A 15,063-nucleotide genomic window follows, 5' to 3' on the forward strand; every position below is an offset into this window, starting at 1 on the left:
GAAAGATGTTTTTGAACCAATCGTTTGAAGAGACACTCTAATAATGTGTATTTACAAGATGAGAATCGGAAAATGTGGCTCTTCTAAGAGCTTTAATTACACTGTACCGTGTACACCTGCAATGATTATCTTAAAACATGCCCCTTTCTTCCCCTTTTGATGGAAACCATATGTTGAGACAAATGGGAGTTTATGTTTTGCAAACTATCGAGCATGGAAAGCTGTAATACTTCACAGAAACAAATCTAATGGTTGAAATAGAACATGATACTAAAGAACCCCATTGTTCTGAGCTTGTGTGCGGGAAGCTCAATTGTGTTGTGTGGTCCAGGTCAACACACTGGAACAAAATGAGTGTGAAGTGCTCCTTCATCAGTAATCGTGTGCACACAAAACACCTCATTCCCTCCCCGTTTGATAGGAAGGTTACACAGACGATGAGTACACAATGCTTTTGTTGCTGTTCAGACAACAGATGCCAGGTCTGGCCTTCAGATGCCCAGGTTAGAAACGGATGCAGAGAGGAAGGGGAGGGTGGTCTCATATGCATATGCCATCCTATCTGCTGGCTCTAATGGACCATATTTGAACATGACTGTGACAACTTCAGTCCAAATAAAATCAAATCTCCATTTGACGAAGAGCCTCATATTCAGTTTAGTATTCAATCAAAAAATTACTAAAATTAGAGCATGTTTCTAGTACAATGAACATCCTTTGCACTCATAGTAAAATATTCAATAACTGGTCATTTTGCCTGTCGAGGAGGTGAATAAAAGCATTGCTGTTAATCATTTAGCAGTTATTTATTTGCCACTTTATTTTAAGTAGGCAGTTAAATTGAAACTGCACATGTTATTATTGATTTAGGTTTAATTTAATCCTTTTAAACAGAACAATTATTCCCAATTTATATGCCATTAAATCTTTTATGCATATGAACAGCAAATTCACTTTCTGTTTAAGTGTAAAGTTTTTAATGCTTCTTTAAGGAGCTATAAAACTGACAATTGTTTCCAAGGATTTCTGAGTTCTGTGCTCATCTTAATCTTTTTATCAACAGCTTTTAAGTAAATAAAATGAAATAAATCCAAAGGATTAAAAAATCACTTTTGCAAGTATGAAATAAAATGGTTCCACAAGTATACTGAAATGCTTTGGGGAGGCTATTTACAACCCAGAAAATTTCATTTAATGCAGGCATTTATTCTGCTAAAAATATTAAACATCTTAATAGAAGAAAGGTAGTTTAATGAACCGAAGGCCAAAGACTGTCTTTAGAAACACACTCAAGTGAAGGGACTGGATTGTTATCTAGTGAAGTTTATTTACTGCAATTATAGTTTAGATAATTCCAGCTGAAGTCCCTTTCTTTTTCTTTTTGACAACAGGTTTATGGCTGCAAAATAACCAGATATTTGCCCCAAGTTCTTATTAGTACCAGTCTTGATTCAAGGACAATCTGAGTGTTAAATGAAAATAAATTATCTTAAGAGGGCGTGTTAGTAATTGCAATGTAAAATTCTCGTACCTCATTTCTAATTAAGATTATCTTATGTGAAACAAAGGCTGCATCTTCACAAGGGAAATGCTGTATGACACAGAACATATTTAGAAATATAATTCCTCTCATTCAGTGAGAGTTTACAGTGCTCAAGCCAGACATTTTCTGTGGAAGGCTTGGATATTCTTTTCATTCTCCAGAAACAATGGCTAAAAGCCAGGGACCCAGATTTACAACATTTCCAGGTGCATACACTTTCTTTAGATAGAGTCTCTTGTATTTTAAATGCCAGATATTTACAGCAACAGAATTGCCAGGTAGCTGTGACTTCATGGGAAAAAGCACTAGACAGGTCTTGACACCTGGGTCCTGGTCCAGATTTTGCCACTGAGCAGCTGTGTGAACTTGGGTGAATTTGTTATGCACTCCAGGCCTCAGGTTTCTCCTTTTACAGTAAGGAATAGACTGACCTTTAAGAGTCCTAACAGCTCTCAGAATTCACTAATTTTTAAATTGAATTGGGCCTATCATGCGAAACTCAGCGATGTATATAAGCATTGGGAAAAAAAACATTTATTTTAAATTCAATCCATTGGTTACAACCTTCCTAATCCTCTTGATAAACTTGCAAGATTGCAGGTGATGTAAATTTAAATTACACTTTGGGAGGTTTCAAACTCACTATTTATTTACTTATTTTAACACAGTAATGCATCCGCATTTGGAAATAAGCTAGAAAGGAACTCGTGGTCGTCTCCAAGGGCAATAAAATCCCAGGAGTCACAGTGGCTTTAGCATTTCTGGCGGGGACTGTGCCTCTGATAGACACAATTCATGCCCAGGCACACGCCTTACTCCCTCCTCTGCTTGTCTGTCACGATGGCACCGTGCCTGCTCTGAGGAGCGCATCAGGGTTTGACTGCTGCATAGTTTGTGAGCAAGTGAGCATAAAACAGCAATGATGGGACTTCCCTGGTGGCGCAGTGGTTAAGAATCCGCCTGCCAATGCAGGGGACAAGGGTTCGAGCCCTGGTCTGGGAAGATCCCACATGCTGCGGAGCAACTAAGCCTGTGCGCCACAACTACTGAGCCTGTGCTCTAGAGCCCGCAAGCCACAACTACTGGAGCCTGTGTGCCACAACTACTGAGCCTGCGCACCTAGAGCCCATGCCACAGCTACCGAGCCTGCGTGCCACAACTACTGATCCCGTGTGCCACAACTACTGAAGCCACCGCAGTGAGAAGCCTGAGCACCGCAACGAAGAGTAGCCCCCTCTTGCCGCAACTAGAGAAAGCCCGCATGCAGCAATGAAGACCCAATGCAGCCAAAAATAAATAAATAAATAAATTTATATTAAAAAGAACAGCAATGATAATGCCTACGACAAGTCACTTCTCTGCTATGACTATACCCATGTGATCAGAAATAAATAACCAAAACGCTAGTAGCTATCCCCAAATACTGTTGTGAAACCCCTAGAATTCGGTATATAGTAGAATGTATTTGAAAGAGGTTGGCCAGCCAATGGCCTTAAATTGAAAATCAACCTAATCAAGACAATATAAATCAACATGGATGAATGCTGCTAGAAACTAACAGGAATGAGAGTCGACTCCTGGAAGCTCTCAGAATGTTCTTGGTTATACTAGAATATTAGATCTAGCCTCAAGTGTCACATTTACTCTCCCAACCACAGCAAAAAAAAAAAACAAAACCAAAAAACAAAACTCTACAACACTTATGAGAGGAAGTAATCTCCCCTCAGCTTAAATATATCCAATGTGTCCTACAAAACAGTCTGGGAAATTGGAGGGGGAAATTAAAATACTGAGTTTTAGTTTTTACTAAGTCTCCCTTTACCCACTTTCTGTTTTGCTTATCCCATACTGCTACTGAAGTCCTAGAAATCATCATTCAATATTTCACTTGATTCTTGCATTATTAATTGGAAACAACATACAGTGGTCCCTTGGTATCTGCGAGCAATTGGGTCCTGGACACGCAGGGGATACCAAATTCCACAGATGCTCAAGTCCCAGAGCCGGCCCTCTGTATCCACGGTTCCACATCCGCTAATTCAACCAATTGTGGATTTTGTACTACTGCAGTACTATTTATTGAAAAAAATCCTTATATGAGTGAACCCGCTCAGTTCAAATCCATTTTGTTCAAGAGTCAACTATATATGAAAGTGTTTGAGAGGAAAAATTATATACCACCATAAAAATGCAGATAATTATTCCTGAATCCTTTTCTTACCTTCAGACAATTCTGAAATTCAGTTCAACTAAGAATACCTTACTGTGCCTATCTCCCACCCAGTAATTTCTGGCACACGGTGGTTTATGAGACAGAATGTGGGATCTTTTGTGAAGGCTACACTTCCCAGGTGATGAGAGAGATCTCAATGAATGAAAACATTCCGTTTCCCAGGAGAGCTGCTGAGGAATATAGGCTCCATGACCTTACTGCCCAAGGTAAAATGCCATTAATATTTATAGTATTCTGAGGGCACAGGATCCTTTATAAATTTGTATTACTTTACTAATATTTATAATTTTACATGCATATTTAATCTGGCCTCAGTTTACTCCATATTGAAGTTGTTATACCTTTAATTTTTGTTAGAGAGCAAAACTGAATCCTTTACCAGATCAGCCCTTGATCACCTATCTAGATACTTATAATTAGAGGCTCAGACTTTGATGTTAAAAGAGAGTTCATTCAGTTAAATTTCTGGCTCTGCCACTTAGTAGCTACGTACACCTACACAACTTTCAGAGCCTTGGTTCCTTATCTGCAAAATGGGGATAATAATGCCCATATCTAAGAGTCTCTTGTAAGGATAAATGAGATAGTATATATATCAAGCAAATAGTCCTACAAATGGTAGCTAATTATATTGAAGTATTTTTGTAAATAAGACCTTATCAAACACATATACTGGTTACTGTACTGCTGCTTTCTGATTTTTTTTTTAACATATGAGGTTTCAGAAGGCCCCAGAGCTGAAGAGGTTATTTCTAATGCTCTAGGAATTACATTGATCTCTTTCTTCTGAGTGCCGAGTGTCATGGGGCTAGTTCTGGAGTGGGGTTTAAGGATTATCATATGAAGATCCTCTTTCCACTCTTGATTCATTCACTGCAGTCAATGCTGCTCCAATTTCCATTAAGTAAAAGGTTTTCTCTAATCCATACCCATCGAACTGTGGCTTGACTTTGCTGAGGAACAAGGGAGTAATTGCTTTGAGGGGGTTCTAGTAACATCAAAACACAAGAGTAGGGCTCAAGTGATTTTGTCAGGCAGCTTTTAAAACGGTTGCCCATAAAAGCAAGAAGAAAGAGATTTTCTTCCGTTTTAAGGCAAGGCTTTGACTAATTATTTTGAACTACAATTCCCAGAATGCCATCTACCTGACAGAAATGAAAGTCTTCTTGAATTTCATACTGAGAGCCTGAGATCAATTTGTCTATTTCATGGCTAGTAAACTACTCAGATCCAAGTAACAATACACCTAAGAAAGGTTTCCAAGACTAAAGTGAGGCAGAGAAAGGGGCCAGTAACAAAACACTCACCTGAAGGATATTTTTGAGGCATTACTTGGCTAAATGCTTCAGTTCAGCTTTCCTTTGTAGTACAGAACTGGTCCTGTAAATGTTCAATGTATGAAGCACTGTACAGCCAAACAATTACTAGGGCTGTAACCCATTCTAACCCTGGGGATTATAGTCTATCATTAAGGATTTCCAAGGCAAATCCGTCCAAGGAAAATACCATTATTTAAGGATCTCTGAGTCAGAAGACCAAGGCCCTAACGATGCTTCTGACTTTGTAAGTATGGTTTTTTATTTTGAAATATATTGAGTGGTATTTACATTGTCCTTGGGTAAAAAGCAAGGTTAAAGTCAGGTCTCTGAGCCCCATTCAAAGAGGAAAAACTCAACATTGGGGAAATGAGGTCACATAATGGATCCCTGCCTTGGTTTCTTCATCGTAAAAGTACAGACAAGAATACCTATGCACCACAAAAGATATTTCTTTTCCGATGCCCCTCCCACCCCCGTAGTAAATAAAAGTACCATTTATTACCTAGGAAACTATGACTCTCTTAGATTAGAGCTACAATACAAACATGGTTTAAAGGTCCCCAGCCTTTTTGGCACCAGGGACCGGTTTTGTGGAAGACAATTTTTCCATGGACAGGGGTAGGGGTTGGGGAGGGGGGATGGTTCAGGTGGTAACACGAGTGATGGGGAGCGATGGGGGGCAGCAGATGAAGCTTCATTCACTGGCCCGCCGCTCACCTCCTGCTGTGCGGCCCGGGGGTTGGGGACCCCTGGTTTAAAGCAGAGAGTCAGACTGCAGGAGTTTTCTGTTCCACCACTCACCCGGTGAAATAAATGGGTATAACATAACCGGTTTCTTTAAGCCTCATTTGCAGTCTTCAAGATGGGATCATTATAATGTCCACCCGTTGAGGCTGCCATAAGGATTAAATGAGATGATACATGTAAAGCGTTTGGCACAGGGATGGGCTCGGGACAAGCATTCTATAAATGCTATTGTTGTTAGAACCTTAAAGTAATCTGTGCCTTTTCTTGTTCCTTCCAACCCCAGTTCTAAACTGTCACCAAGTCCTATCAATTCTTTATACACATATGTCTCCACTAATGATAAATTACCTATGAAGGAAATGAATAAAAGATTGCTACGAAGGATATACACTCATATAAGAGTATGTGTAGGTTGGGACTTCCCTGGTGGTCCAGTGGTTAAGACTCTGTGCTTCCACTGCAGAGGGCGAGGGTTTGATCCCTGGTCAGGGAACTAAGATCCCCCATAACGTATGGCGCAGCCAAAAATAAAAAGAAAAGAGTATGTATTGATGTATGTATTGATGCATTGGTTATCTCTCAGAGGAAGACGGGGACGGATTTGAGAAGGGGAACCAGGAAACTATCTGTAGCATTTTATGTTTTAAAAAATATATCTGAAACAAACATGGCAATAAGGGTGAGATGGTATTTTTCTCTGTACTTTTCTGTAGGTTAGAATTTTTTCTTGATTAAAAAACTCAGGGAATTTCCTGGCGGTCCAGTGCTTAGGACTTGGCGCTTTCATGCTTTCACTGCTGTGGCTCGGGTTCAATCCCTGGTCGGGGAACTAAGATCCTGCAAGCCGCACGGCGCAGCCAAAATACATAAATAAAATAAATTATTTAAAAAAACACCTCAACATCAATAACAAAGCACTCTGATGTTGGGTGGCTTCATCTCTGCCAGCTTCATCTTCCTAATCTGTAAAATGGGAATAGCAGCACTTTCTTGCAGGATTACAATGAAGAATTGAGTGAAATTCTTCAAAAGAGATGGCCTTTCAAAAGAGACGTCATTACTGTTATTGTTGTCATTGTAATTATTACCTGTACTTTACCACCATCCCAAGACCCCTGTCTAATCAATAGCTTTTAACTTCAGTACTCTAGCATATCATTTATATTTTCATTAAAACTGAGTAATATTGTACTCATTTAAATCCTCTTAGATGTTTTGGTGACTTGTAGCCTAAACTTAATACCCCATAAGTACTGATTATTAGAAATTAAATCTTTATGTGATTATATATGCCCGGGAAGGTAGACCTCTCCTAGCTCAGGTAGGCTTCTACCCCCAGAACGTCCTTTACAGACAGTGATGGCAGTCCTGTGAGAGAAGCAGGCTGGCTCATTTGACAGATGAGAGAGTGAGCCTCAAAAGACTGAAGGGACTTATTTCAAATTATACACTAAACGGCAGTGCCTGGACCAACTCAAGACCACCTGGCTCCAAGTCATGGCATTCTGCTAGACCAGGCTTTCTGGGATTTCTGCAAGGTGAGGTCATAGCAGTGGAGACACTTGGAATATGGATAGGAAATAAGGAGCATAAGAAATGCAAATGCCCTTATTATTAATAACTATTCTCTTCTTGTGCTTTTTTTTTTTTTAATTTATTTATTGATTTATTTTTGGCTGTGTTGGATCTTTGTTGCTGTGCGTGGGCTTTCTCTAGTTGCGGCGAGCCCGGCTACTCTTCGTTGTAGTGGCAGGCTTCTCATTGTGGTGGCTTCTCTTGTTGCGGAGCACGGGCTCTAGGCACGTGGGCTTCAGTAGTTGTGGTGCACGGGCTTAGTTGCTCCGTGGCATGTGGGATCTTCCCAGACCAGGGCTTGAACCCGTGTCTCCTGCATTGGCAGGCGGATTCTTAACCACTGCACCACCAGGGAAGTCCATGCTTGTTTTTAAAAAATAGAAATGAATATGACAAAAATCTTGGCTCCAAGCTGTCCTTAGCTGCTTGGAGACCTGTCTCACACACACTACAAAGGTGCTCATTACAACAGCCTGTCCAGAAACAGACTCACAGACTTAGAAAATAAACTTACGGTTATCAAAGGGGAAAGGTTGGGGAGAGGGATAAATTAGGAGTTTGGGATTAACATGTACACAGTACTATGTATAAAACAGATAATCAACAAGGACCTACTGTACAGGGAACGCTACTCAATATTCTGTAATAACCTATATGAGAAAAGAATCTGAAAAAGAACAGATATATGTATATGTATAACTGAATCACTTTGTTGTACACCTGAAACTAACACAACATTGTAAATCAACTATACTTCAATATAAAATAAAAATTAAAAACAAAAAACAAAAAAACGAAAACCAAGAGCCTGTCCTTACTTTCACTTGGGACAGTACCAGTAATTATGTAACAATGCATTTCGGAACCCACTGTTTTCTTACACAAGCCAATTCCTTACCTGTTATTCGCACCAGCATCTTGGGTATGGAGGTTTGTCTGAGCTGCTTTTCTGCTTGCTTCCTCTTCCGTCTCGCTCAAGTTCTCCTCCTCTAAGCTGTCAGGGTCCATGTCGTTGTCCTGAATTCGGTCTTCAGGTTTAGACTGGGACTTGGTCTCTTGAGTGAGGCTTTCTGAATCAGATTCCAAAGAGTCTTTTGAAATCAAATGTAAGTCTTCTTTCTTAAAAGGTGGCTCCGTGGACTGGACCTTGAAGTTGGTGTGATGAACAGGAGACTGAATAGAGAGCTTGGGAATTAATTTACTATGAATCATCTTGAGAAAATACAAAAATGAACAGGGATACTCTTGTGGATGGCAGCAGCTGGCTGAATATTTAAAGTCGTGGCTCGCAAAAGAATTTGCCTAAAAAAATTATATTTATGTTACTCTGTGACTACTGAAATCTCTTTAATTCCAATGTTAATCAAAAAATTAAATAAGAGAGACTTGTTATTACCTGCAGGCTTTTGTATGCCCCCTTCTGTGTGTATGAGAAAGGTCTATTGGAAAAACTATTATGTTTTTCTCTCTACAGAAACACATCTGATGTAGAGCTCATAAACAGTCTGAGTAATCAAATGCAGCTTTATTGAGAAAATTAAATGACTGGATTCCTTTTTTGAGCTTCCAAGGGCCTGTTACAGATAAGCCCGGACAAAGCGAAATGGCTAATTATGGACAGTACTTCAATGCCTTATTTCCAAGACCCAGGGCACTGATATAAATATGCCATGTTCAGTAGTATTTATGGACAGAGTAAAAACAGGTTCAGGGTCTGCCTTTTGGAAAATAAAGGAGGGGGAGAGAAGTAGAGTATGGTTTCCACAGTTGGAACTGCAAAGCTGATGGAAGCTGTTTTGCTCCTAGACCTGTATTGGCTGGCTCTATCGTTTGGAAAACTTTTTGATATCCAGATTGCTGTTAGGTAGGAATGTGTAATTTAGGTGGACATTACATGGAGATCAACCTCAGCTCAGAGGAAAAAAACAAAAAAACACCCATGATAATGATTAAAACTGTTCAACAAAAGATTTGGTGGCCTTGTGAATTCTGCCATTCAGTGATTCATAGCAGAGGCTGGGTGTCCACCTACCTTAACGGAATGCTGTTCTGGGGAATGTTGGGTGGGCGGAAGATTGACCTGAATAACAGCTCGGGTCCCTTGTAACTAGCTTAAGAGTATGATTCCAAGTGAGCCCTCCCTGTCTCAAAGGGCTGTCATAAAGACTCACGAGATGGTTTACGGAAAGGATGCTTTGAGTTCAGATAGGATTGAAAGGAAATGATGTTTTTGGATGTGCTTCCTTTCATCTCTACCTGGCATTTCTATTTGCTCTGTCTTCCATCTCACTGCCTTTATGCTGTTTTTTTTTGTTTTGTTTTGTTTTGTTTTCTGTAGGTCAGTTAACAGAAACAACCTTTCTCATCAGAGATTACTGTAAAGTTTGTTTTAATGGCTTGCTCTTGTTCTTTGGGCAAATCCTCTCTTTAATTAAATAACACGACCTTCTTCCTAGTCCTAGTTGACCTTGTTGCTAATGTTTCCAAGGAACATCCTCAACTCCTTGGAGGAAAGCACCTTAACAAACAAAACAGACCAAAGGTAACATTCGTACTTCAATACATCTGATATTTAAATATCTATGGTTTTCTTTTTAATTCAAAGTTCCCCCTTGTTGGTAGACTAACATATTATTGTCAAACTGCACAGACCAGTTTGCTGTGTTAATTCTCTTATTTTAAAAATACGAATTTCATTCTACCATATTATTTTAATTTTGATAAGCAGATCAACTGTTGCTTTTAGGATATTTTTAGAAAGTGGCAAATCCCTCAAATACTAACACATTTTAACTGAAACAGTTTGTAATAAACACCAGTCTTACTTTAAGAGTTCAAGTCACTGTACTTGGGATCTTAAAGAAAAAAGCTTAAAATAATCATTACATTTCAATGTGGAATTGCTCCTTCATGAAATAATTCAGTCCCTTCAATTTCTCTTTTAAATGACATAGACTCGGACTTCTTGGAGTTAATCAGTTAAAAATGTCCATAGAAGAAGATATAATTTTTGTCATTAATGAAGTTTGGGAGATTATGAAGAGAGCAAAGGCAGATACCATCCAAGTTGGGTCTTCTGTGGAAGGTGTGATTTTATAAAAGCATGGGATTAAAGTAGCAAAAGCTGATAGCTGAAATAAATTAAAAGTGGGCCTTTTAAATGTAGTGAATGTTGCTGCCTAGTGGCACAAAGTTTTTCACTGAAATTTCTGACCAAGAGGGGCTGACACATCTCCTAAGTAAACAAGACAGACAGGGATAAACCGGTGGCACTAAGAAACGGCTAATTCCCTAGGGGTCCCCTCAAGACCTTGGGCCTAGCCCATTAGTACTGGGAGAAACACATTTCCTTCTGCAGGTGAAAAGGAGCCCTGCTTTAAGGACTCACCTACCAAGATGAGTGGTAGAGGAAAAGTTGCCCTCTTTTGGAACAAGCCCAAAGCTGCCCAAAGGGGAGCTGGGTTTATTTTCTCCCCCCGCCTTTTCTCCGATGGACAAGACTGGGCAACCAGGAGCATTTTAAGGCCCAGGAAGTGATGAGCCCGGTGGGTCTGATGCCCTGGACCGGTCTAATCAACCCACGCTAGGGCTGTTCTGGGAGTCTGGGCGCCAAAGTCCTTCCAGATCCCGGCCACCAGCCCCTGGGCCCCGTCCCTGCCTCGGCCACCGTCTGCCCTTCCCGCCTGTGTCCCAAGTGCTCCCCGGCGCGGGCACCTCTGAGTTCTCCCCGTCCAGATCCAGTTTCCTCGAGAGGTTTCCTGCCGTCCCCACTCTCAGTCCCACCCCTCCCGATCCCCTCCTCTGGCGCACCGCCCACCCCGCCTGTCACCTGCCCGGCGCTCCTGGCTGCCGCGACCCCGGCGGGCCCTCATCCTCAGCGCCTCCGCAGCCCGGCTGCCTCCGGGTCCCGCCCGCGTCGCCCAGCGCTGCCCTGGAGACCGGGACCAACAGGGCCCGCCCCGCGCGACTCGGCCAGCACGGCCGTGGGTGGGGCCGCACCGGGAGGGCGGGGCCGGTGCGGTCCAGGCCCCAGCATCCCAATAACTCCGTGCCCTGTCTTGTCCTGGTGGAGAGGGTGGGAACGGTTGTGATGACGGTGGCCAGGGGAGAGCTCCCAGGACCCCGGGAGCTCTCGAAGAAGCCGCTCTCAGGTCACACTGGCTTTTCCAAAGTTGTAATGCAAGGAAAGACAGGGCACCGAGTGGGAGGAGATATTTGCAACACACACTGCTAGGAAACGTGAAGAACTCCTACAAGTTAAGAAGGCAAAGAATCCAATTAAAGAATGGGCAAATGACTTGAACAGGAATTTCACAAAAGAAACCCAATGGCCAATAACTGTCTGTTGTTGATTGAAAAGGTGCTTAATTCGTTAATAATCAGAAGCGGATAAATTAAGACCACCGTGGATATAGCTCCATACTCACCAGTTGGGCACGCGTTAAAATATCTGACAGCGCCCAGGGTTAGGGAGGAGGTAGAGCAAAGACCCCCTCATATACTGCAGATGGGAGTGTGAGGTGGTGCAGACACTTTGGAAAATGGCTTGATATTAGCTAGAATGTGTACACCCTATGATTCAGCAATTTCACCTTTAGGTATTTACCCCACAGCTGTGTGTGCTTCTGGGCACCCAAACTGGAAATAACTGAAATGTCCATCAACAATAGAATAGTTAATTAAATTGTACTATTCCGTATACTGACATACTATACAATAGGGAAAATGAATGAAACACAGCTGTGTGCAATGACACAGGCATCTTAAAAATATATTGATAACATTGAGTTTAAAAAAAACCCAAATAATTTTGCATATAAATATTTATAAAGGCAAAATTAAACTGTATTATGTTTATGGATGCATACTTAGTAAAGAAAACTATGAAAACAAAACCAAAGTAGTGATTCTCATAAAGTTAGGATTGTGGTCAGTTCTGATGGGCAGGGCAGGGTGGGGATTTTTAGGGAAGAGTGCCTTTGAGATTGTATTTCCTGACTTTTAATGCTGGTTACAAAGATATTCATTTTATAACAATTCATTAAGCTATACATTTATGTATGTGTAGAATATTACACTATTAAAAAAAGTCTTCAAAGAAGAGTGAAGAAAGGAAGGGTTGAGAATTATATTCATATTAACACAGCATTAAAACCACAAATAGATTTGAATAACTGACTTCAAAGAGGCAGGAATTCTTCAATATCAGTTGTCTCATTAATGATCGGAAACACAGAGAATTGGAAAAATCTTGAGTACTCAATTTTACCATTTTTTATTCTGCTTTTTATTAGAGTTAGATTTTTTTGACAAGGGAATTAAAACCTTTATTATGGTAAAATAACTGAACCCTACAACATTGCTTGATTTATTTGATTTGATTATGACTCAGGGATACATGACTGATTAAAGCTACATCCTAGTTTTGTTTCATATGCTTGTGGTTGATGCTATTATTTTTAAAAATATCTATTTGCTGTCACCTTTGACTTTTAGTTCAACAATGATTTATTAATTTACTGGTCAAATTTCATTACAAAAACTTAAAGTAATTTTCTTCCACCTTCCCTTATTTTATTGAAATAAATATAGTTGGAATTGACTAAGAGGCCTCTGACTGATTTGGAAATAACTTTTTTTATTAGTGGCATCTTTTCTTTAATTAATTAATTTTTTAATTGAAGTATAGTTGATTTAAAATGTGTTAGTTTCAGGCGTACAGCAAAGTGATTCAGTTGTGTATATATATGTACCTACATATATATGTATATATATATGTATTCTTTTCCAGATTTTTTTTCCATATAGGTTATTACCAAATATTAAGTATAGTTTCCTGTGCTACACAGTAGGTCCTTGTTGTTTATCTATTTTATATATAGTAGTGTGTATATGTTACTCCCAAACTCCTAATTTATCCCTCCCCACCACCATTCCCCTTTGGTAACCATAGTTTGTTTTCTTTTCTCTTTTTTCTTTTTTTTTTGGCCACACCACATGGCTTGCGGGATCTTAGTTCCCGGATCAGGGATCAAACCCCGGCCCCGGCAGTGAAAACACCGAGTCCTAACCGCTGGACCCCCAGGGAATTCCCCATAAGTTTGTTTTCTGAGTCTGTGAGTCTATTTCTGTTTTGTAAATCAGTTCATTTGTGTCATTTTTTTAGATTCCATGTATAAGTGATATCATATGTATTTGTCTTTCTCTGTCTGACTTACTTCACTTAGTATGATAATCTCTAGGCCCATCCCTGTTGCTGCAAATGGCATTAATTCATTCTTTTTTGTGGTTGAGTAATGTTCCATTGTATATATGTACCACATCTTCTTTATCCATTCCTCTGTGATGGACATTTTGGTTGCTTCCATGTCTTGGCTATTGTAAATAGCCTTTGAGATCGTATTTCCTGACTTTTAATGCTGGTTACATAGATATTCATTTTATTACAATTCATTAAGCTATACATTTATGTATGTGTAGAATATTACACTATTAAAAAGTCTTCAAAGAAGAGTAAAGGAAGGAAGGGTTGGGAATTATGTTCATATTAACACAGCATTAAAACCACAAATAGATTTGAATAGCTGTATTCAAAAAGGCAAGAATTCTTCAATACCAGGTGTCTCATTAATGATAGGAAACAGAGCATTGGAAAATATCTTTAGTACTCAGTTTTACCATTTTTAAAAAAATGAATAACAGGTTTTTGTTTGTTTTGGCTGCGTTGGATCTTCGTTGCTGCGGTGCGTGGGCTTCTGACTGCGGTGGCTTCTCTTGTTGCAGAGCACGGGCTCTAGGCGTGCGGGCTTCAGCAATTGTGGCACGTGGGCTCAGTAGTTGTGGCGCATGGGCTTAGTTGCTCCGCGGCATGTGGGATCTTCCCGAACCAAGGCTCAAACCCATGTCCCCTGCATTGGCAGGCAGATTCTTAACCACTGTGCCACCAGGGAAGTCCAATTTTACCATTTTTTATTCTGCTTTTTATTAGAGTTAGATTTTTAAAAAACTTTTTTGACAGCAGGTACCTTGTGAGTATACAGCAGGACCTAAATGTTACTTGAAGAAATGAAAGCAAGGTTGCTGAAAGCATTGATGTTATTCTGTCCAACATATTATACAGTTAACATTAGAGCAACTGCAAACATGCAAACAAACTCCAAGCAGAAGAATTTATTCCTCATAGCAGCTAACAGGATATGTTATATAATCAGGGCTAAGTCATTCGCACTTTTTGACTGTCTCATCTACTGGTCTGTGGAAATTGATGCTATGGTTCTTCAGAGTCTTCAAGCGTTTTCTGCATTACCCAGAAAAGAGTTTATTCTGCTTGTCTGAAAATGAGTGGTTCCTATGAGTCAGGAATCCACCAATCCAGCAGCTACTTGCAGAGACTAGTCACGCACAGAGGATGGAATACCCTGAACTTGATTTTCCTCCTTCCTCCTCTGGAATGGCTGTCCTGATTATTCTTACTCAGAGTCACTAAAGGCTGGAATAATAAGCACAGGTGGCAGTCAGACAGGAGACAGAAGCCACAGCAGTTATTTTAATGGAAATAATTTAATATGAAGATTTATTAACTGAAAAGTAGCAAAGGGAGCCCAGGTATCCTGGGAATAGTAGCTACAGGAAACAACTACCCCCCC

At 40.2% G+C, this 15,063-nt stretch overlaps 1 protein-coding gene across 3 annotated transcripts in view; it reads right to left on the bottom strand.

The window, feature by feature from the left end:
* Positions 1-8,629, bottom strand: part of JHY (junctional cadherin complex regulator) — a 59,400-nt gene extending 50,771 nt beyond the window's left edge. For all 3 annotated transcript variants that reach the window (XM_059929272.1, XM_059929271.1, XM_059929270.1), the window contains exon 1: positions 8,316-8,629. In XM_059929272.1, the coding sequence (XP_059785255.1) occupies positions 8,316-8,629 (314 nt within the window). The remainder of the gene's footprint in view (positions 1-8,315) is intronic.
* Positions 8,630-15,063: the final 6,434 nt, after the last annotated feature.

Source organism: Balaenoptera ricei, chromosome 8 (assembly GCF_028023285.1).
Source record: "Balaenoptera ricei isolate mBalRic1 chromosome 8, mBalRic1.hap2, whole genome shotgun sequence".
Classification (NCBI taxonomy): Eukaryota; Metazoa; Chordata; class Mammalia; order Artiodactyla; family Balaenopteridae; genus Balaenoptera; species Balaenoptera ricei.